Source organism: Helicoverpa zea, chromosome 12 (assembly GCF_022581195.2).
Source record: "Helicoverpa zea isolate HzStark_Cry1AcR chromosome 12, ilHelZeax1.1, whole genome shotgun sequence".
Classification (NCBI taxonomy): domain Eukaryota; kingdom Metazoa; phylum Arthropoda; class Insecta; order Lepidoptera; family Noctuidae; genus Helicoverpa; species Helicoverpa zea.
This window is the reverse complement of record NC_061463.1, coordinates 7,168,216-7,189,003: the sequence shown is the minus strand read 5'-3', so window position 1 is coordinate 7,189,003 and position 20,788 is coordinate 7,168,216. Positions and strand designations below refer to the sequence as shown.

Genomic DNA, 20,788 nt, shown 5'->3' with positions numbered 1-20,788 from the left:
CGAGGCCGGTTTGTGTTTGGCCAACGCACTCCCCAAGTCTGTCACGAAGAAAATGATTGTCGAAACTCCCATATTAGTTCGGATCTATTTTAATAATAACCTTCATCAAATGGTTTTCAATTATATAAGTATACCTAACCTTACTTTCAATCTTGTGTTATTCTGAAAATAAGCTTGGGACCAAAAACGGGATAACATAGAACATACTCTTTCCAGGTATTTCATTGGTCAGGACTGATGATTATTTTTGTTCCAGACATTATAATACTATATTAACGTTCATCCGACTACTGTACTGTACGTCGTCGTAAGGTTTAATGATAAGTACATTCTTTATCGCTCGACCTGAATAAGAATTAACACTGAATAACGACAGCCAAGTAATACGTTTTAAAACAAGCGTTACGAAAATAGGCTTTCGCGTTACATGCATCGTAATAATGTATAGTTTTCTTTCACTTTCGGTTAAGGAAACTACCACTTCCGCAGCAGAATACAAAGTTGCCTATAAGATTTTCGGATGTGTGTATGTAAGCTACATTATTAACAAATCTTCTTATTCGCTCTTTCAGCAGACAGTTAGATTAACAATTTGTCGATTATCCATATTATACCTACTTTGTTATTATTTCTTACATCCAAGACACAGCTGCAATTATTTGGACAGTTTGTTATTTGCATTTTTAAATATGTAATTTGTATTTAACAAAACATATTTTTTTGCCATATCATTTAATATTAGGTATGTGCTTGATTCGTTGTTGGCAGAAAAAGAAACAAATAATTTTAGTTTAGTGTACCTATCCATACTTACTATTTATACTAATTGTTCCTTGTGAATCTTGTGACAATTCATGGTAAACAGTTGTTTTAAGAAAACTGAAATGCATGTTGTACTTAAGGTACAAAGAAACTACCGTTTTTTGTGAACTTGGGCCTAAAGGCTCCGGAACTACAGAAACAATAAAAAACAGCAATTGAAAGCGTCCCGCGAAAAACCTGTTGACCATCACTACAAGGTCTGCTGGTCCTTTTGCCTATTATATTAAGGGTATGATTTAAGCTGTCACCAATTTAATTCATTTTGTGTTTCTTAAATAATAGGGTTTGCCCTCAAAATAGTAGATTTGTCACCAAATGTAGTCACCAAACAATATAAAATCATTTCCACAATAAATTACCGAAAATCATGGAGATATGGGGTCAAGTACCAAATAAATGATTTTGTATGTATTATAATAGGTTTGTCCTAATAGTATTTAAGCAAACTAATTTAAAGAGATCACCAATAAATCATATATTATATCACTAGAAAATTTCATGAAGGTCTAAAAATGTAGGGTGGTCGTCATCATCATTTCAACCAAAAGAGTCTACTACTTAACTGGCCATGTGCCTCCCCCCAAGGGCTTTAGTTTCCACAGGTAGTATAAATATATTTAAATTAAATTTCTAGCTGAATAGTAAATAAAACAATGAATCAAAGTCAAAATAATCAATATTTATTGTTAAAAATCTCACTGCCCGCGCCCCGCATCGTATGATCGTACCTACAACCAACCTACAACCCATTCGTTGAGGCCCGAAAGCGCGCCAATTTGTCTCCCTTCCCTTCCTCTTCCCTTTGAACATATTTTTATTAAAATTATAAACTGATGTATTAAATTGGTAACGAATACATTATTTTAATAACTGAACGAAATAAAATGTAACTACTGTATTGGTGACAAAATAACAAATAAAAAGGAGTCGCAGTCAGGGATCGATTAATCGATTTATTTGGTGACAGATCTACCATTTTGAGCACCAAGATATTATTTAAGTAATAAAACTATTATTATAAGAACGAAGTTTATATTCATGTAATGCACTACAATTTTATTGGTAATCCATCTCATATTTTACACATTATATTAACAATAATTTGCTAATTCATACCTGGGAACACTCTTTGTTTATCTGAGAACGAAAATATTTCGTGGCGATAGATCTATTTATTAGGTGATACAACTTGATGACAAATATAAATTTTGGTGACAAAAAATATAGTTCCCTTATATTAAGAGGCAAGCCAGTTTTTCTCAGGGCTCCTGGGATAGATTTCGAAAAGCTTTGGTCTGTGACCAAATGTAAACCCATGGAATATAATTCCTACACTATTGCGGTTATTGCGTGCAATTTTCGAGCCCAATTTCCGTTCAAAGGAAAGCTTGTGTTTTGATGTTTTTCAAATCTATCAAAGCCGCTATCTATCGTCTTTTAAGTAAAACTTTTATGGGGCCTTACGAAATGATGTATTGGAGCTTATTTATTCTTTAAATAGTATGGAGAAACGTTTTGGCCGAATACTAGAACTTTTTCGGACACATTACTTATGCGCTGAAGCACAGTAAAGTCTCGAGAGGCTCTTAATTCTGGGCCAAGTCGAGCGCAAACGTCCCATGGGACATATATAGTTATTGGCACGGATATTGAGCCCTGACCTTCACCTGAGCAGAAGCGATTTATTGGTTTATTGCCTTATTTGTATAGTGCGCAAAGCGATCTCCACTCTTCCGTCGAGAGCTCAATATCCGTGCCGATAACTATATCAGCCATATTCGGATGCAGCCAAGAGCATTGTCCATGACATAGCATTTCGATATAATATGGAGCGTTAATTCCGCGAGACAATAAATCGATTTTCGGATTCAGGACGTCTCACTCTCCCGCCCCTACGCAGATCCATAAAAAAGACAGTCACCAAACCCATCACATGTCAAGTATGGTTCGTTTACTCGGCAATTGTGTCTATGCATTTGCATGATACTTTTGCTACACATGTGAGAGTAGATAGTAAGTGCCTACATGCCAGCCTTGTTTTATTGTCTCGCGGACTTAACGCTATACAATTTTCCTTGCATTTTATGAATCTCTTTCCACTGCCTTTATCCCAATTTCGTATCGGCGCACCACCTCTTCCATTATTCTGTCTGACATCACCTCACTAGTGACATTCTTGCCAGCGATATCATCTTTTACACAATCTATCTATTGTTTCTTTGGTATATAGAAAAGTATGGAAGGAGAAAACATGCTGCGTCGATCCCAAATAAAATTGGGATAAGGGCAGGAGGATGATGATGTTCTATCGTTTCTTGGGCCCTTGTTCTACATGCTCAACATTTTCCCGTCATAATCCTTATTCCATTCTAAAACATGCTCCTGCCATGACAGCCCTGTGTTACCGGTGCCAAATTCAAACTTCCTAGAGAGAAGTTAGATAAACTCATTTCTTACTTTATCCACTTTCGTTCCACCAACTGCACATTTTTTTTTACCTACATTCTATGATTTTAATAAGCAAATGCTTGCACATCTACGAAACACATTTTCATTAAATTACATTTTTTTTATTTTGCGGTAAGTAAAACTTCACGTTTTAAATTTATAATGGTTAATTCACTCTTTGAAAGGACCCACTTAACCCCCTTTCGTCTTTACTGGTACTTTATAACACACTGTGCCTACCCCGAAACGCGAAGGAACCCGCCAAAAAATAAATCTGAATTGCCAGAAAAACTTACTAGTAGAAGAAAATAAATAAAAGGTTTCTTTGAGTAATGAAAAAAAAAAAATATTATGAGCTAATCATAATAATAATTTTTTTCGCTCCCTATTTCGTCAATTTCATCATCATTTCATAATTAGGTCTGAGGTAGGTATTGCGTTGTATACTTATGATTCATACATTCTGTCTAGGATTACGGTATTTTATATTTTATCCGGAAACGGGCAGCAGTTCCCACAGGACGAGGGTGAAACCGCGGGAAAACAGCTAATTCATAACATAGGCAAATGCAAGATGATTCATAGTCATAGAATGAACAATCGAAAAAAAAACAAGGTAAATGTTATTTAGTCAAGTGAAGATCGCGATATGTCAGAGCGAAAGTAGGTAGATTGTTATAGGCACCGTACATTATTATTCTGCTGATAAAACTTCCATTAAATACCTACTCACTTGAAGTACCTACCTATTAAGTGTCTATCACAAATACTCACGGTTTTTTCAGCGGGTAGATAACTAATTGGGTTAGTCAAAATACACTGACTAAATTAGAAATCACTAGGTAAGTAATATTTAATTATTAGGTACGTTGTTTATAATAGGTTCCTACCTGCATAATGGCCTGTGCGAAGCATCATTTATACCCACTACAAACATGTAAATATATGCTGTTATGGTTATATATACCTAGATATTAAAATAATAATACTAAAATAATGACGTTGTTAGATAGATAGATATCTAAGTAAAGGTTTTCCAATCAGAATGCAATGAAATCAATAACATAGCTATCTTGTTTTCCAATGTACCTACTATTATATAGGAACAGACGAGCAGAAAAGAAAGGATGAATTTTGAAAAATGCTACGTATCAATTTCATGATGACATTCCACTCCACAAAAAATCTATGTTTGCACACCACTCTGGAACTACAAAATCTACTGTGTAGGTACCTATCTATTCCACACTTTTTTCGTGTAAATATTTGCTTAGAACTGTTGGCGATTCAGTATTTTCAAGTCACTTGTAAGATAACTTGATATTTACCTTTATCTGTAAATTTAATGAGAACAAAGAAATCAAACATCCAACTAAACAAAACCCAGGTGCGTGTAGGTATAATAATGTGACAAGTTGATTTACATAATAATTTGCTAAATAACCTTGTGATGGCGCATCTGACAAGAAAACACGTTATATTTATTTATGTTTATTGTTTTGATACAGGAATAATTACATGCCTAAACCAAACAAAGAATTAGAAACATTGCAATATTTTCTCCATAAAGTGGTTTGTAATATTATCATAACACAATGTGAAAGTGCTAATAATTATATTAATCACCATTATAACATAATACATCATTATTAAGCTAAACCTTAAAATTAAGTTTCACCATATGGTCAGATAAATCAACACAGTATAATTAAAATAATGAAAATATCGTAATATAAAATTAATATCCATATACATTCTCATCAGAAAATGCTATATAGAGGAAGAAATCTTCATCATGATGTTCCTGGTAGAGGGACCCCATTGTAGCCGATGTTGGAGGAATAACATTGTTGACAAAAAAGAACAAAGCATCTTCAGGTCGTAGATGTATGCGTTTTCTGATCAGGAAATAGAATTGTCCAACTGTTAAATCGGATGGCACCAAGTATTTCTTTTTGTCGAGGTCTCCGAGTCTAGCCTTCGGGGCTTTCTCGACAATTACCGGAACACGATCAGGATACTTCCTGCGAATTTTTTCGCCTTCGGTCTTTCTCTTCTCAAAAGAATGTTCTTCTTTATATTGGAATTTCATGTTGAGGTGTTGCGCACTCCACAATTTTCAAAACTATCACCAAAAGTCGGATCTGATATCTACTGCGACTTGTTTTTTGTTTTTGCGTTATATGACTATGAAGCAATGACGCAATCAGCTGATATGACAAGCATTATACAAAGAATACAAAGCATTTCTCTCTTTTTTAAGTTGGCAACTTATATTCCTAAAGCCGTAACATACTTGTGACACAAATCTGGTTACGAATTATTTAATTCGCACCTTCAGTCCACAATCGTCACTATCATAGTCAGGGTCTCTATATGAGAGCTATTTTAAGATTTATGGCAAAAATTCACTGTTACCTTTCAGGATTTTTTTTACCTATGTGTTTGATAACTATTATTCAGAACAAAGATAAAAACTTTTTTTTTAAGTAACTGTATATGTAGAAAACATATAAAAATTATGGTAAGGTAGAACAGGCAAACTGTGTACTAAATAAACCCTAATATTATATAATAGCTTTCGGTAAAGTAATTAAAAGAAACTAAAAAATCAACTAATAAAGAAGATGTTTATATATTCTCAAAATATTTACATTAATTGAAAAAAATAAAATAAACTTATATACATATATTCAACTTAAAACTAATTGAATATCACAGTAGTATTAAAAGAGCTACGTGACATGACATGAGATCTAAGGAATCCATCGGCGCTGAGCGGATATCCATCAGTGTGAAAGCGCTGTATACAATTTCGAATATAATGAATTTTAACCAGATATTCAATGCACTTTTTGCGCTTATTGTTTGATGCTGCTGGCCAGTGCGGTAACAGTTTTATGCGAAACTTGTTGTGACATCTACTTCACTGTGCATAAAATATTTTAATCGACTCTGGGCATATTTTTTTGCAAATATCTTATAGTTCGGCCATTCAGAGAATGCGTTCCTGACACGTCGCGATTGAACTGACGACGTAACTTTGCAATGGCGTTGCAGTTACGATAAAAATATTTTTGCTGGTTGTTTACCGTTTTAACAATTGAGGAGCATTAAAACAACATTATTATATCAATAATCAATGAATGTAGTTACGTCGTCAGTTCAATCGCGACGTGTCAGGAACGCATTCTCTGAATGGCCGAACTATAACATTGCGCAATTATATTGTGCGGTTGAGGGACTGCCTTAGCTGGGCCACGACCTTGCGGCTTCGGCTAGAACCAGCTTTTCCATATTTATTTGCAACACTGACTCTGACTAGTTGACTACCTACTAGCGCCTCCTAATCAAGCCTCTACGAAACTACGATACGAAAACACAGACATCTTGCTATGTTTTGAAAACTACAGATGTGATAGTCGAATTTGTGGTTTTAGTTCCATCTAGGGAGTTCTGGCACTGCGATCGCGTAGCCAGTGATGTGCTACGGGTCTCAAACCGTAATTGAGAGTTTAATAATCTTATAGACACCCTATTAAAAAGGGACAGCCGGTATACAAACAACCTACTCCACTTAGCTCGTTTTTAGGCTGTTAGTTGTCAGCCTTGTTTGGGTATAAACTCCTTGTAAATAGCTTAGATTAAAGAGGTATAATATTATATAAATTAATTATTATATAAATTAGTTATATTTGAGAAAACGATAACCAAGGCCACTGTGCAACCACACTGATATTAAAAGGCTTATTTGCTGCAGTAGCGCCAAAACTCCCTAAAGTGGAACTAAAGCCGTCAGCCGCCTGGAATGAGCGACAGCGTCTTTGAAAAAAGATCTCAAGTTATCTGTGGTTTATGTTCGGAGTTTGGCGTTTATTGGCGTGGGTCTGAATTTCTGTAATAAATTCCTATTTGTATAATTGCAACAAGCATGCGGAAAAGGAAATCAGTAAAGAAGAATGATGAAGATTCTGATGGTTCTGAACCAGCAGCGGAACCAGAAGAATTCCAAGATTCTGGTGAAGATTGGACACCGGACGCCGATAGTGTAGGTTTTTTAATGCTGACTGCTCTAAAATTCTTTATATTTCTTTATAATTGACCCTCTATCAGCTACTGTTTTATTGGTATTATATGGATTTTGATAAAAGCTAATGAAAACAAATCCAGACAAATGTTAGGTTATGTTAGCTAGACGGTCTGTATCACTATGTACCAAATAAGTTCTGCGCAAGTTCCGAATTGACTATTTGTTACTTGTTCGTAGGATAAATTCAATTGTTGCATTTCACGACTTTCAAGTAGCCCTATATGACACCTAAGTCCACGATAAGTTATGGGTCAGACAATGTTGCAAATGGCATAGGTATCCGACACATAAGTGTGTATGTTTGACAGTTGAAATAAATAACATTGTCTTTCTCTCATTCGTGTTGTATTTTAAACTACTATATTTAAGTAAAAACATTTCCTGTAAGTTTTACGGACATAACTAAGTATCGGTATTAGTGTCAGATGTGATTTTTTGGCATCATAAGGTAGATTACATATAACTGAAATGGAGATGTTTGAGACTCTTGAAGATGAGTTCAATGATTATTTTGATAGCCTCATAATGCCACAGAGGAATCCTGTTTATCAGAAAAGAATAAACTAAACAATAATTGCCATTGTCAAATTCGTTTCATTACCAGCTATATTCATTTGCTATCAAATCATTTCTGATAGTCATATATTTTTGTATTTAATGAAATGAAATCAAAACCTGAACATGTATTTATCTCATTACCTCCGCACTTACATGAAGGTCTCATTACTCACATAAAGTTATGTGTGAGATGAATTATGTTTGTGTAATGCAAAGTTTTTAGGGCGTGTTGCCTGGATGGGTTTCTGTGTGGAGGAGCTCAGATACGCAGTCGCTTCTTGTAATACACCTATATCCAGCTAGACTTGAAGCCAACCCCAATATAGTTAGGAAATAGCTAGGCAAATGATTATGTTTGTTTACTACAACTACTACTATTGTTTTTCACCAGAATGAACAACCCGGACGTGGAACTCGTAAACGGACATCCAAGGCATCCATGAACAATACAAAAAAGAAACGCAAAAATTCTTCGTCCGAGGAAAGCGAAGGCGAAGGGGAGGAAGACGAAGAAGCAGAAGATGAAGAAGGAGAACTTGATGAAGAAGAGGGCTCTGATGATGAGAAAAATGGGTCCGACGGAAATAAGTCTGACTCAAGTCAGTCTAAAGATGTACCAAAGCATTTCCATGTGAGTGATTTTGAATTTTTTGACTATTCTTGCAGACAAGTTACATGTGTCTTGGTTCATTTGAGTTGTAAAAATTCTGTCTGAGCTTTGTTTGTCAGGGAACAAAGCAACAATTTTATACTATCTTATCTAAGATTTCTTCCAGCTCACATCTTATTTACTTATTGTTCACAGTCTGGGAACTTTGTATTGCTAAAATCTGATGTCAAATGGTCAGGGGACACTGTAACCTCTAGATTGGATGAACTGAATTTGTGGAAAATAGATGGAAAGGCCCTTTTGCAAAAATTTATTCCAATGGAATCCAACGGTAAAATTTTGCACAAATGCACATGTGTGGTGAGTATCAGTTCTTTTGTGTGAATGTATCTTCTTATATAGTCATAGCCATACATTCGTTAACAATGAATTAATGCAAAAAGAAACCAAAAGTGCATGCATAATACTTTTAATAAACCTCCATATTTTAATAATTAAAATTTTTTTACAGTACTCTGGGTGGAATGTTGATAATAGGGACAATTATTACCCTATCACTGAAATACTGGACCGGAATCCACGTACTGACTCCAAGGAAATATGTGTAGCACTAGATCTAAATGATCTTATCAAAGTAAGGGACAAGTAAATCCATGGTATTTTTTACTTAATTCAATTAGATAAGTGAAAGTAAATTAATTAATAATGTCTTAATTCCTGATTACTTGCGTAATTCAACTTCATTCCAGATTACTTTGTGTAATATTTTATAAGCTGGGGATTAAATGTTCAATTCTACAATAGTTTTCTGTGAGTTTAATTTACATTTACCTAAAATCCTAATTGAATACGTATGAATGAAGTCGCGGGCAGAAACTAGTAAGTAATACCATACTCGTATACAGGGTTATAGGTAAAACACTAACAACCTCTCAGGACCATATTACTAATATCATAAACTAAAACTTTTGTTCTATGACTTTTAATAATTCTCAGATTTTAGTTCATCAAAATTTTTAACACAAAAATTAAAATATTTCAAGTGTACGCTCTAAAAGTTACGAAGTCTATGCGAAGCACAGTAAACAGTAGTACAAAAGACAGCGGAGGGGAGCAAGGAGCGGGGGTCTTACGGGGGGGGGGGGGAGGAGGAGCGTTTGACCAAAGACTACAATGTATTATACGTTTGACCTATTTACGAACGGCCGTCAGTCGTTTTTATGCGCCCGCGTCGCATCATACGTGTCCTTGTAGGGAAATTCGGTAGTGCGAACGTAATTATCTTTACAGTATGGCGTATCGATATTCAAATGTCGAGTACACGGAAATGGTGCGAACGCTGGCTAGGGTGATGACAATGTTTCGGAAGCCTGTCGCCAAAACGCCATACGATTCCCAAACATCCCTACACCTAGCTGAGTAACAATGCTAGCCGCCACACAGCGGTTACGAGATTACGGGCAATTCCGGCATGCCATCAGGGATAGTGATCGTCCACCGAGGCACACAGTACGTGAAGAAGACGATATTTTGTTTTTTTTATTTGACCTTTTCGTAAAAAGGCGGGAAATCGTAGCGTAGCGAGTTACCAATTCAAAAGTATGACTAGGTACGAGAATAGTGCGGTAGGCGTAGGGTAGACAAAGATCTTGCATTCATTCTAAAAATGCAAACCCTTCACCAAACGAATTTATTGTAATGTGTGATAATCTCGACTCGTCCGCACACTCTAAGGTCGACTAATCGCTCGACTGGTCTCGATCGGGCCTTTTGTTGGTGAAGAAATGGTAGGGGCGTGCTATCACTATAGCAAAATAGAGTTGAAATGTGTTAGATAGACCAATGAAATCTTGTAGGTTTGTTTTTGGCAAATGTATTATGTTTTATAAAAAGTCATAGAACAAAAGTTGTAGTTTATGACTTTAGTAATACAGTCCTGCAAGGTTGTTAGTGATTTACCAATAACCCTGTATATTACATAGTTATCTGTGGTATGCACGTTCGTGTTCGTTCACAGCTCGTGTCCGTCGAGATACATTTTTGCGGTACGGTGTCGCAACGCATCTTGTGCTCACGTTCGTACAAACCCACATTGTCTTGCCCAATTGCCAATCTCACCTGGCTGTGGTGTACCACGCTGAAAAACTGACGATGCTTTGCTGCGACCTACTGGTAGCGGTATAACCACCCACACAGAATTAAGTTGGATATTAAATGCCTTGGCGCTCACCAACAGGCACGCACAGGCGCTGTTAGTATGGGTAAATTCCCGGGGTCGCGTTTGCCAGTGGTGGACATTTTTACGCTGGTCACAGCCTAAAAATTATGACGATGAGATACATAAGGCCAGACTTCCAAATCGGCCTAATGCATTTGAAGCGCTCATTTAAAAGGAATTAAACGTGTGGCGCCTATCAAGCGACCCCCTGACAATCAATAGCATAGTGCAATATTATTGACCGAATTCGCATTAATAAAAAAACATTCCAATAACAATAAATATTATTTAGTGTATTAAAATACAATAATAAAACATAGACATATTGAAATGACAAAATAATGTAAGTAAATAATATGCTTTACAATCAGGTATCTTCGTCGGTGATATCGCGGGAACTATTTGGCTGTTGGAGATTTAATGAGCTGAAAAAAGGAAAAAGTATTTTATTAGTTCTTGTCTAATTAAATTAACGGGTGTCATACATACATGTCAAACATAAATTAATATTATAGAAATTTTTACCTTATTCTATCCACTATGTTAGTTACATCTTCAGGGTGAATGGGCAGTGTGTTAATGGAAGTATTAATTTCATCATCACTAATTTCTATAATTTCTTCCACAGTGGGAATATGTACAACATCAGATTCTTCATCTTCAGTTTTGACTTGCCTTACATTTGTCTCATCAGTCTTTATTCCTGCTATTCCTGAAAAAATAAAATTCCGATGATTAATATTAGTTTAGCTTCCAGCAGTGGTGTCACCCACGTCCCGTGAGAACTACTCCGCGCACCTGAATTGGCGATTACGGCCGATTTCGGTCACGGTGGCTGAACTTCTCCTTTAAGGAGATCAGCCAGTTGCGCAGGACATATTATAGTGCACGCGCATTCGCGCAGACACAGGTGCACTCCCTATTCCTTCACTCTCATAACCCGATGGGACGGCAATCCGACACGACCGGAGAGAGATCAGGCGCAGGACCGACATTTACGTGCTCTCCGATGCACGGGTGAATCAATCACCAACTTCCGGACACTTCCTCAAAGCGGTTTCGGCCCGACCCTGGTATCGAACCCGATACCTCGAGCACAGCAGCCGTGCTTGCGACCACTAGACCAACGAGGCAGTCAAAAGAGGCACCTGAATAATATTAGCCTGTAATAACTGTAATAAGCTATCTAATACACTGAAAGGTTTCTTCTAATCGGTCCCATGGTTCAGTAAGCTGGCAAGCTCTGTAGTGATAGTCCCATGGTCCACGATGGTGTGCGGGGGACGTAACTGTCAATAGGGTCGTATCCAGTGTCTCCATAAAAGTACATTTGTTCATGTATTTTTTGCCTGCTTACATTAATGTTGTACCTATTTCAATGTGACCAAGGACATATTAGTATTAAGTAATCCGCTGCCTAAGTCCCGGTCTTCGAGTGGACCAAAGTGTCATTAACTCACAAAGCGATTCCAGCCGTTCCATGAATCGAACCCGAGACCTCGTGCACAGCAGTCGCACTACGCTATTCAACGCCAGTCAAACTTTTACAAAGCAGCCCGAAGTCTGGCGGATTCCCGTGCCTGGGAGGGTATGTAAAGCAAGCATCCCCGAATGCTACTAAGTAGTAGCCATTGTTACCACTCCACGCCAGAAGCCGGCAGGCAGATTTGAGAAAACTCTGACGCCAGGGCTTGCTTTTAAACTCACGCACTCGATAAGAAGAAGCAGATGTCTACATCGTACGAACCCAAGCTGCCTTTCAAGTTTCATTGATTAATCCGTGAGTGATTTCGCTTTAATATACAGGTGAATAGGTGCGTATTAATTTATATATAGAACTAGCTTCCACCCGCGGTTTCACCCGTGTCCCGATACTATTTTTTTTTTTTACATGGCATCTCGCAGTTCAGCCTAGGAAGCTGTTGAATGCTCAGCCGGACAAAATCGCGATACGACTGTTTCCCGTAGCCGGATGGTGACGAAATTATTATCCTATATCCTTTCCCGGGTCTAAGCTATCTCCCCTTTAATTTTCAGCTTAAACTGTTCAGCCGTTCTTGAGTTATAAAATATGTAAGTATCACGACTTTCTTTTATAGATATATACACACATAGATAAGGTACATACATACCTTTGGAAGGAAACAGTGGCGTATCTCGTCGCACTCGACGCCGTCTTGTTTGATCACTTCGTCTGACTTGTGTCATGCTTTGAAAATCTATGATGTATAAAGTTCCAGCTAGAAGCAGTGTACAGTCAGGGTCGCCTCCATTAAAAGCGCTTTCTAATTCAAGGTTACTTCGCTCGTCATATTTCCACCATCCTATAAAAATAGGTAAATTTATAAAAGCCGGCTAAGTGCGAATCAGACTCATACATGAAGGGTTCTGTACCATTATCTATAAAAGTAACACAAAACACTGTACATACATGTTGTATGGGAGCCCCCTAAAATACTTGTTTTTTTATTTTAGTTTTCAATGTTGTTATGGGGCCAAAGGAAATACAGCTTGGTGATAGAGAGACAGTGAAGTCCATTTGAATAGGCATTAGCCATTATCCGCTGATGTATTATACCAAAAGGAAAACAGTGTCTGCATTATTATGCATGCATGCATACACAACTAGATTATGTACTTTAAAAGTAGAAGATTAAAATGCCAATGAATTTGCTAAGTTATACATACATGTAGGCATTAAAGGTATGTTTCTGCCGGCCATGCATGCCGCAACTGCATGAAGTCGGCTACTGCACTGCTAGTTTTAATGTCATTACATGAAACCGTTTTAGAACAAAGCAGCAGCAGCACGTGCATTCACTGTCAGATATCTAACAGCGAAAATTCTAAATGTAACTTAAAACTTAAATCAAGATTTTTAATATTTTTACTTCAGTCATAAAAATACCCACCATTTCTACCCTCATAGAACCACTGATGTTCATCTTGAGAAGAATTAATATTAACTTCTTCATCAGAGACTGTTCCCAGTAATATTGGATTATCCAGATAATTGGGAGGAATTACAGCTCGACACATTGCACACTTTTTGCTTTGAAAGGCAATACCCTGAAACAAATGGTACCAGCTTTGTGGAGAAAGAACAAAATAATTAAAATAACCTTTAATTATTTTGTTACAAAGCATGCAATGCCAAATCCACAAATCTTTATTTTCATTTTTTTTTAATATTTATTAAAATGTAAATGATTAAGAAATAAGGAATGCCAAAAAAAAGCAAAGGTAATAATTACAGTAAAAAAAAAAAGATTTATATCAATTCAGAATTTGTTACATAAATACACATAGGTACGTGTTTTTGGTGTGCATTAGTTTAAGAATATTTGTTAGATACATATTTATAGTACCAATGTTTAAAAATGTTATAGATATAATTTAGCATTGTAATATATTGATACCAGCCTTGATGCCTGAATAAATATGTAATAATTGGTATACACAGGCTCTAGAAATATTTAGTACAAGCAAAGTTTACCTTTACACAGAGGAAACAAAAAACATGTCCACAAGGTAATTGTGTTGGATGATTACATTTTTGTAAACACACTGCACAATCCAACTCTGTAAAAGAAAACAAATTGTAAACAAAATATAAGCATAGGTGTGGTCCAGCAGCCTAAACCCAATATTGATAAAAAAACTAGCTGTATCCCTACAGTTTCAACTTCTTCCCATAGACATCTGGTCAAAATGCAGCCTTTATGCATCGGAGAAAGCCTAGCTTCCTAAAAGTAAAATATTTTTTCAAGTCAGCTCTGTAGTTTCTGTGTCCAAAGGAAGGATTAAGATTAAGTATTGGGTGTTATTTTATGGTGTATCAGAGCGCATAGCATTATTGAATTGGGTACAAAGTAACAAACAAAAATTTCCTTTTTAATTTATTATTACAGAAAAACAATCTACAATGTTCTTTGATATCTAGAACATTTTAATGTTCTGCTAGCCAGTGCGGAAATACTTCTTGGTGTTGTAACACGGTCAGAAACTAAAAAAGCTTCTGACCTTCTTATGAAAAAAAAGTAAAAGTTTGGGAACATTTTCATATGCCTTAACAATCAATAGTTACACTTACTACTAGTCTTTAAATAGGACTCACCAGATTTACAACAAGCCTTCTGGTCATTTTCGTTCATCTTACTTTAATTAGTCTCCAATTTTAATGAGGAAACTAAAGTTTTGTTCTGCTGACTACTGCTAGGTTTTAAATTATGACGTTCTTAATCCATATTATTATATATTGAAACTTAGGTTCAATAGGCGAAAGCAAGTTCTCTCCAAATTGCTGCAATATATTTTTCTTGTGCAATCTATACTCAAACGAATAGAAGTCGAGAACACATAAAGTCAGAAACTTAAGAGATTCGCTGTGATTTTTGTTTGATGAATGTTGGATGGTATTTTTTTGATTGATGTTATTCAATAAAGTTGATGTTGACAATGACATTGACAAGAAGTAGACAATGTCACAGAAGCTAGAAGTACCTGATAGTGAAGTGCCTATGGAGATCAGGAACATCAAAGACCAATTAAAAAAAAATCTTTCTACTCATGACGACGATAGGGTGTCCATAGTTGGTGCAAAATAGGATATTTTTCTCGAGTCACTCCCCAAAGAGTTACCGCCAGTATTGGGGTTTGTCCTAAGTTAAGGACTTCTGCGAGGCAGTTTTACAAGCACATTTTTTTCATAGTTGTACATCGCTACATATATAAAATAAATGTGTTAATTTTAATCCACGGATCTTTTATTTACATAGATATTTACAATACATATTTACAATAAAAATCAAAAACTATCCTAGTAAAACAAACGACTAAAAAGCGTCAAAAAATTCGTCCCCATCGCTGTCAACTGGGAGCGTGCCCAAGAGGCTGGCAGCATTACCTCGTTGGATCGCCATGCTGATTCTTTGTCCGAGGTAATAGCCAGCCTTCTGGTCACGAGAAGCGTCAACCAGCCGCCTAGAGAGATCTTTAAATAGAATGTGGGCATTCGGACCCCACGACCCGAGGGTTTCAACCCCAAACGGTTCGAAAATATAGTTTCCGACAAGGCCACTATATTTCCGCCGCTTGAGGTTCTCCGCAGCCGCAGCGGCAGCAGCAGCACAGCACGCAGAACTTGGAAGGTGTGATGGCGCAAGAGTATCGACACAGGTTGCGTCCCATACTAAAGGCCTACCCATCTTCCAAGGGAATAACGACTGTCGTTTGGTCTCTTACCGTCGTCGCGTGCCAAGCGATTTGGTTCTAATACAGCTGGTACCCCGACGGCAACAAGAGCTCGACGTATAATGTCATTGATGTTTGCATGCCGGGCAATACGGCCCGCACTACGGCTGCACGACAGGCCGTGGTGTCCGAGGCTGGTGACAGCCTCACCACAGTGGCAGCGATGAGGGGAGCAGCACGGTGCTCCTATACGTAAGCAAGTAGCGAGGCGGAAAGTTGTATCGTCAAACATGGTGCCAATGTTTGACGACGGTAGTGCCTGAAGCCAAAGCCCCGACTCCCATCTACCCACAGCCAGTAGGCGCGCTCGCTCAGCAGGAGTAATTGCCGTTTCTATCAAACTATTCCGGGTTACTCTGCAGAGCGGCTCATCCCACTGTCTTTGGGAAGACGGGTTGCTGGGTAAATTTTCGTTCGGGCAAGTAATTTTCCATGCATCCATAGCCTCGGCTAAATACGGCACCTCGAAATCAGCCAGTGTTGGAGTAAGTATATTCCTGGTTAATTTCTCAGTGCCGTGAACTGAGGATATGAATGCCGGTAAACTAATACTGGTAATTTTGCGGACGCCGAGACCTCCCATGTGTGTTAATTATTATTCTAGTATTCAGGATAACTCGCCCTATGATTTTGTTTCTACGCGAGCTAAATTCTAGATTTGAACTGTCAAGTCTGTGTCATTCGAAACTATAGTTATATGTCAATGTTCGAAACCGTGTACCTGTCAAATCATCCATCAGTAAAGTAAGTCAAAGTCAAAACACTAACCTAACTTTTCGAAATCTTCATAAAAGATAGTTTTGGGGTTATTTATGAAATAAAACAGGTAAGTTAATTATTAAACTTTGAAATTCAATGACTTGGTCAGCAGGTATCCCTGGGGGCACAATGAATTTGTGTTTATATACAAAAAAATAAACTATTGTTGTCTTTTGCCCTTGTTATATGTTATTATTTCTTTTTTTCAGGCACAATGCAAAGACTTATGTCCGTTTTGAAAATATTGACACCTATAAGGAGTTTTCCAATCAGCCATGTACCGCTATTGTCGAAATTCAGCACATTTCAACATGTTATTCGGCAGCCACTGTTACAGCCATCTCTCCCAATGATCAATCCAGTTTGTGGTTTCAAAGTAAAGGGTCGCCTGAGACGACGCTGTAAATCATGCTATTTTGTTGTTAGAGATGAAAGGTTGTATGTAATCTGTCCAAAGTCTCCCCGTCATAAACAGATGGCAATGAAACCTAAACCGTTAAATACATGGATCTTAACACATGCTAGCCAGAGTCCAGTGCGACCATGGTAACATTTACTCTTAACTATAAGCAAAAGAAAAGTGTTTTAATTATCTTGTTTTAGTTGATTTTAGTAATTAAATAATTTTAGTATCTAATTCTGAAGTTTTATTACAGGTATAGAATTGCTCAGATCCCCAAAGATCTAGAATACATTTAATTACCTAAATTGATAACAAATTCAAAATTTTGACCTTTTGGCTCTCAATTGAGTTACCAATTTATAGTATGAAAAATCAAAAGGTTTGGAGGTTTTTAATAGTGTGTGATTTTTTTCACATAGTTGAAAAATTCACCATATTACCATTTTTTTAGTCTGAGAATCTCATTCAAAGTAACGTGTTTTTTTTACATGATTTGAATAATATACCTTGAATAATTTTTTTATGTTCTTATATAATGCTGAGATATATTTTTTTTTCAAATCATCATCTCCTAAGCCTTTTACCCAATTATGGGACACAACCTGTGTCAATATTCTTGCGCCATCCCACCTTGCAAGTTCTGCGTGCTGTGTTGTTGCTGCCGCTGCGGCTGCGGAGTACCTCTAGCGGCGGAAATATAGTGGCCTTGTCGGCAACTAAATTTTCGAACAGTTTGGGGTTGAAACCCTCGTGTCGTGGGGTCCGAATGCGCACACCCTATTTAAAGATCTAGGCGGCTGGTTGACGCTTCTGACGCTTTTTAGTTTGTACATGTTATAATAATGGAACGTACAGAACCCTTCATGCGTTAGTCCGACTCGCACTTGGCCGGTTTTTAGGGTTCTGTACCCAAAGGGTAAAACGGGACCCTATGTATACCTATTGTTTTACACTCTGATACATACCTTGCATTTAATGAGTTTATCGGAGTAATCAAAAATTACTTTGAAGAATAATAGACGGTCAAAAGTATTGCACATTTTTATTTTTAGCGACAAAAACAATTGTTCAATAATTTCATTGTTTTAGGTACCTACATTGCGCAGTTTAATTGATTGTCTAGTCTAGGTGGTGCCTAAGCTCGTTTTGTTAGCTTCATTAAATTTCATACTTTTTACAGCATCAATAGATGTTTATTACGTATCGCTCATAGAAAAAATATCGTATGACACTGACGTACTTTGAAAAGACACTCAGCACACTCAGGTTGTGTTTGGGCAAATTACACATTTGTACATCTGAATATAATTCACAATGATAGCGTAGGTTCCTAATATATTACTTATAAACAAAGTAGCAGTAGCTAACCATCCTCATCGTTTTAACGCACAAACTTGAACCCTCTCATTAATAGATTAGGAGTGAAAATTGAAAACTCTTTATTTACATCAACACTACCCTAATCGTTACCAATAATTAAGTATTGTCTCTGTGATCAGTCTTTTAGTGGATTAAAAGCTTCGTGAGTGCCGTATGCTGTGATATTGCTAAAATTAACGTACGTACACGTTTCGATATACTCTGTTACAAGGGCGGATCCAGCTTCGGCGCCAGGGGGGGGTCACACAGTCGTGGTCAAGTCACAAAAAATATTATATTGTAGCGTATACTTCTTTTAATATTAAAAATAGTATTATAAATACAATAAGCACGATCGTAGCGAGCTCGAAATTTTGACGAATGATAAGAAAAGTGATTTCATGTAGAAAAAAGCGCGAGCGAAGCGAGCGCGAAAATTTTTGTTCAGGTCGAGGACTAAGGTTAACAAAGTGTTTTTATGTAGAAAATGGTCCGAGCTGAGCGAACGCGATTTCTTGGACATAAACAGAGACGCGAAATTGAAAAAAGCGCGAGCGAAGCGAGCGCGAAAATTTTTTTTCAGTTCGAGTACTAAAAGTAGATGAAAACGCTTTCTTGCTGTATAACAAATATACAGCACAAATACAAGAAAGTGCGATCATAGCAAGCGCGAGAATTTTTTCAGGTTGAAGACTAAACGTTTGAAAAGTATTGTGTACAACAGTAAAACATGAAAACTTCTGTGAAAACTTCAATTGTCTTACTATTAGTAAGGGTTCATGAGATCAGGGCCGTCTCTAGCTCATGTAGCGCCTAGGTGCAATCATCACCCAAGCGAAGCAAATTTTTTAAGTTTGGGACACAAAAAGTTCATAAGTTTTAAAAAGTGCTGTAAAGTAACAAGCAGCGAGGAAGCGCAAACTGTTTTGTTTTTGAGGACTCCATTAATATTTTATTTTTTGCTATATTTGACTTACGAAGTTATAGAGGCAAGGTATATATTATATTGCGCGAGCGAAGCGAGCGCCAATTTTTTTGAGCCTATGACATAAAAGCACCTGATTAAGTAAACTGTAAAGCAACAAGTAGCCGCGAGCGCGAACTTTTTAAAATTATTTGTTTGAAGAATCAGACTGGGAATTACGTACAAATAAAAAGGAACCGTGATTAGAGCGAGCGCCATTTGTGTTCTTTGATTCGGTGCGTCAATAAAAATAATAAACAATCAGAAATACAGTACAGACATATTCATTTACTCGCGAGCGTAGCGAGCTAGAATTTTTTCACTTAGTTGGAGGATGTTAAAAGTTAAAAATAATCAAAATGATCAATCCAACAAAGCGAAGTCAGTATCATGATACAGTGTGGAACTGGTGTAATTTCTTAGAAATTTCCTGGTGGTGGGGCGTCCCGCGGCGCCCCTGATATCGAGGCGCTCGGGTTATTCGCACACCCTGCACCATAGGTTAAGACGGCCCTGCATGAGATACAGCATGTAATGTAGACAACCCGGACAGCGGATTCTTAGTAACACGGTCCGTTTCCTCCTTTTGGGTATGGATAAAGAGTAAATAAAGAATAGAGAGCGAGCGTTGCGAGCACGAATTCTTCAGCAAAACTACTCTACCTGTAACTATGTAGGTATCTATACCTATTCACTCGGAATAAAAATTATCTTATACTTATAACAAAAACATAAAACTTCGTGTTTAACCATTTCAATTATTGGTCCTCTTAGGTCCTGAACCTGGCCCAGGGGGGGGTCATGACCTTGTGACCTACCCCCTGGATCCGCCGTTGCTCTGTTACAGGCTACGGAGAACTACAAAATAAGTGTTGTTTTATTCTGCAATTAACTTACCTTCAGCGCCGGTTTTAAGTCTACCAGCGCCCTGGGCGAAATTTCTACGGCGCCCTCTAACTGCAATTTAATCCCATACGAAAAAAAACCGGCCAAGAGCGTGTCGGGCCACTCTCAGTCTAGAGTTCCTTAGTTTCCCGAGTAGGTATATATCGCCCATACCTAACAAGGGTCAATAACACAGATCAACAAATTAAAAAAAATTTTGGTGCCGCGCTTAGTGGTTTTGTATAATGTGTAAAAGTATGCATTGGCAACACTATAAATATTTTTTACGCGTAGTTTTGTGTCTACCCTCTGTTTTTCGAATTTGCTGTAATGAGTACTTTCGAGAACACAGTTTCAAGTCTAGTCTTATTAGTACCTTTCTATAAATAAATCGATTTTGATATCATGTCTTCATCACG

General features: G+C 37.2%; 3 protein-coding genes and 1 long non-coding RNA gene across 4 annotated transcripts; 2 read left to right on the top strand and 2 right to left on the bottom strand.

Moving 5' to 3' along the window:
* Positions 1-4,748: 4,748 nt before the first annotated feature.
* Positions 4,749-5,498, bottom strand: LOC124635319 (gamma-aminobutyric acid receptor-associated protein). The gene has a single exon (XM_047171191.1). The coding sequence runs from the start codon at positions 5,360-5,362 to the stop codon at positions 5,009-5,011; it is 354 nt and encodes a 117-aa protein (XP_047027147.1). The 5' UTR covers positions 5,363-5,498; the 3' UTR covers positions 4,749-5,008.
* Positions 5,499-7,092: 1,594 nt separating this feature from the next.
* On the top strand, positions 7,093-9,331 carry LOC124635289 (U3 small nucleolar RNA-associated protein 14-like). Its single transcript, XM_047171155.1, has 4 exons — positions 7,093-7,318; positions 8,310-8,549; positions 8,724-8,888; positions 9,040-9,331. Exons 1-4 carry the CDS (start codon positions 7,202-7,204, stop codon positions 9,175-9,177), a joined length of 660 nt encoding a protein of 219 aa, XP_047027111.1. The 5' UTR covers positions 7,093-7,201; the 3' UTR covers positions 9,178-9,331.
* A 1,687-nt stretch (positions 9,332-11,018) lies between these two features.
* Positions 11,019-15,186, bottom strand: LOC124635370 (E3 ubiquitin-protein ligase rnf146). Its single transcript, XM_047171247.1, has 6 exons — positions 14,864-15,186; positions 14,243-14,328; positions 13,659-13,815; positions 12,879-13,070; positions 11,272-11,458; positions 11,019-11,171 (listed from the first exon to the last, which is right to left on the bottom strand). The coding sequence occupies exons 1-6, from the start codon at positions 14,898-14,900 to the stop codon at positions 11,114-11,116; spliced, it is 717 nt and encodes a 238-aa protein (XP_047027203.1). The 5' UTR covers positions 14,901-15,186; the 3' UTR covers positions 11,019-11,113.
* Positions 15,187-16,371: 1,185 nt separating this feature from the next.
* On the top strand, positions 16,372-17,395 carry LOC124635083. The gene is made up of 2 exons (XR_006984959.1): positions 16,372-16,825; positions 16,968-17,395. It is a non-coding gene; the product is annotated as an uncharacterized LOC124635083 (long non-coding RNA).
* Positions 17,396-20,788: the final 3,393 nt, after the last annotated feature.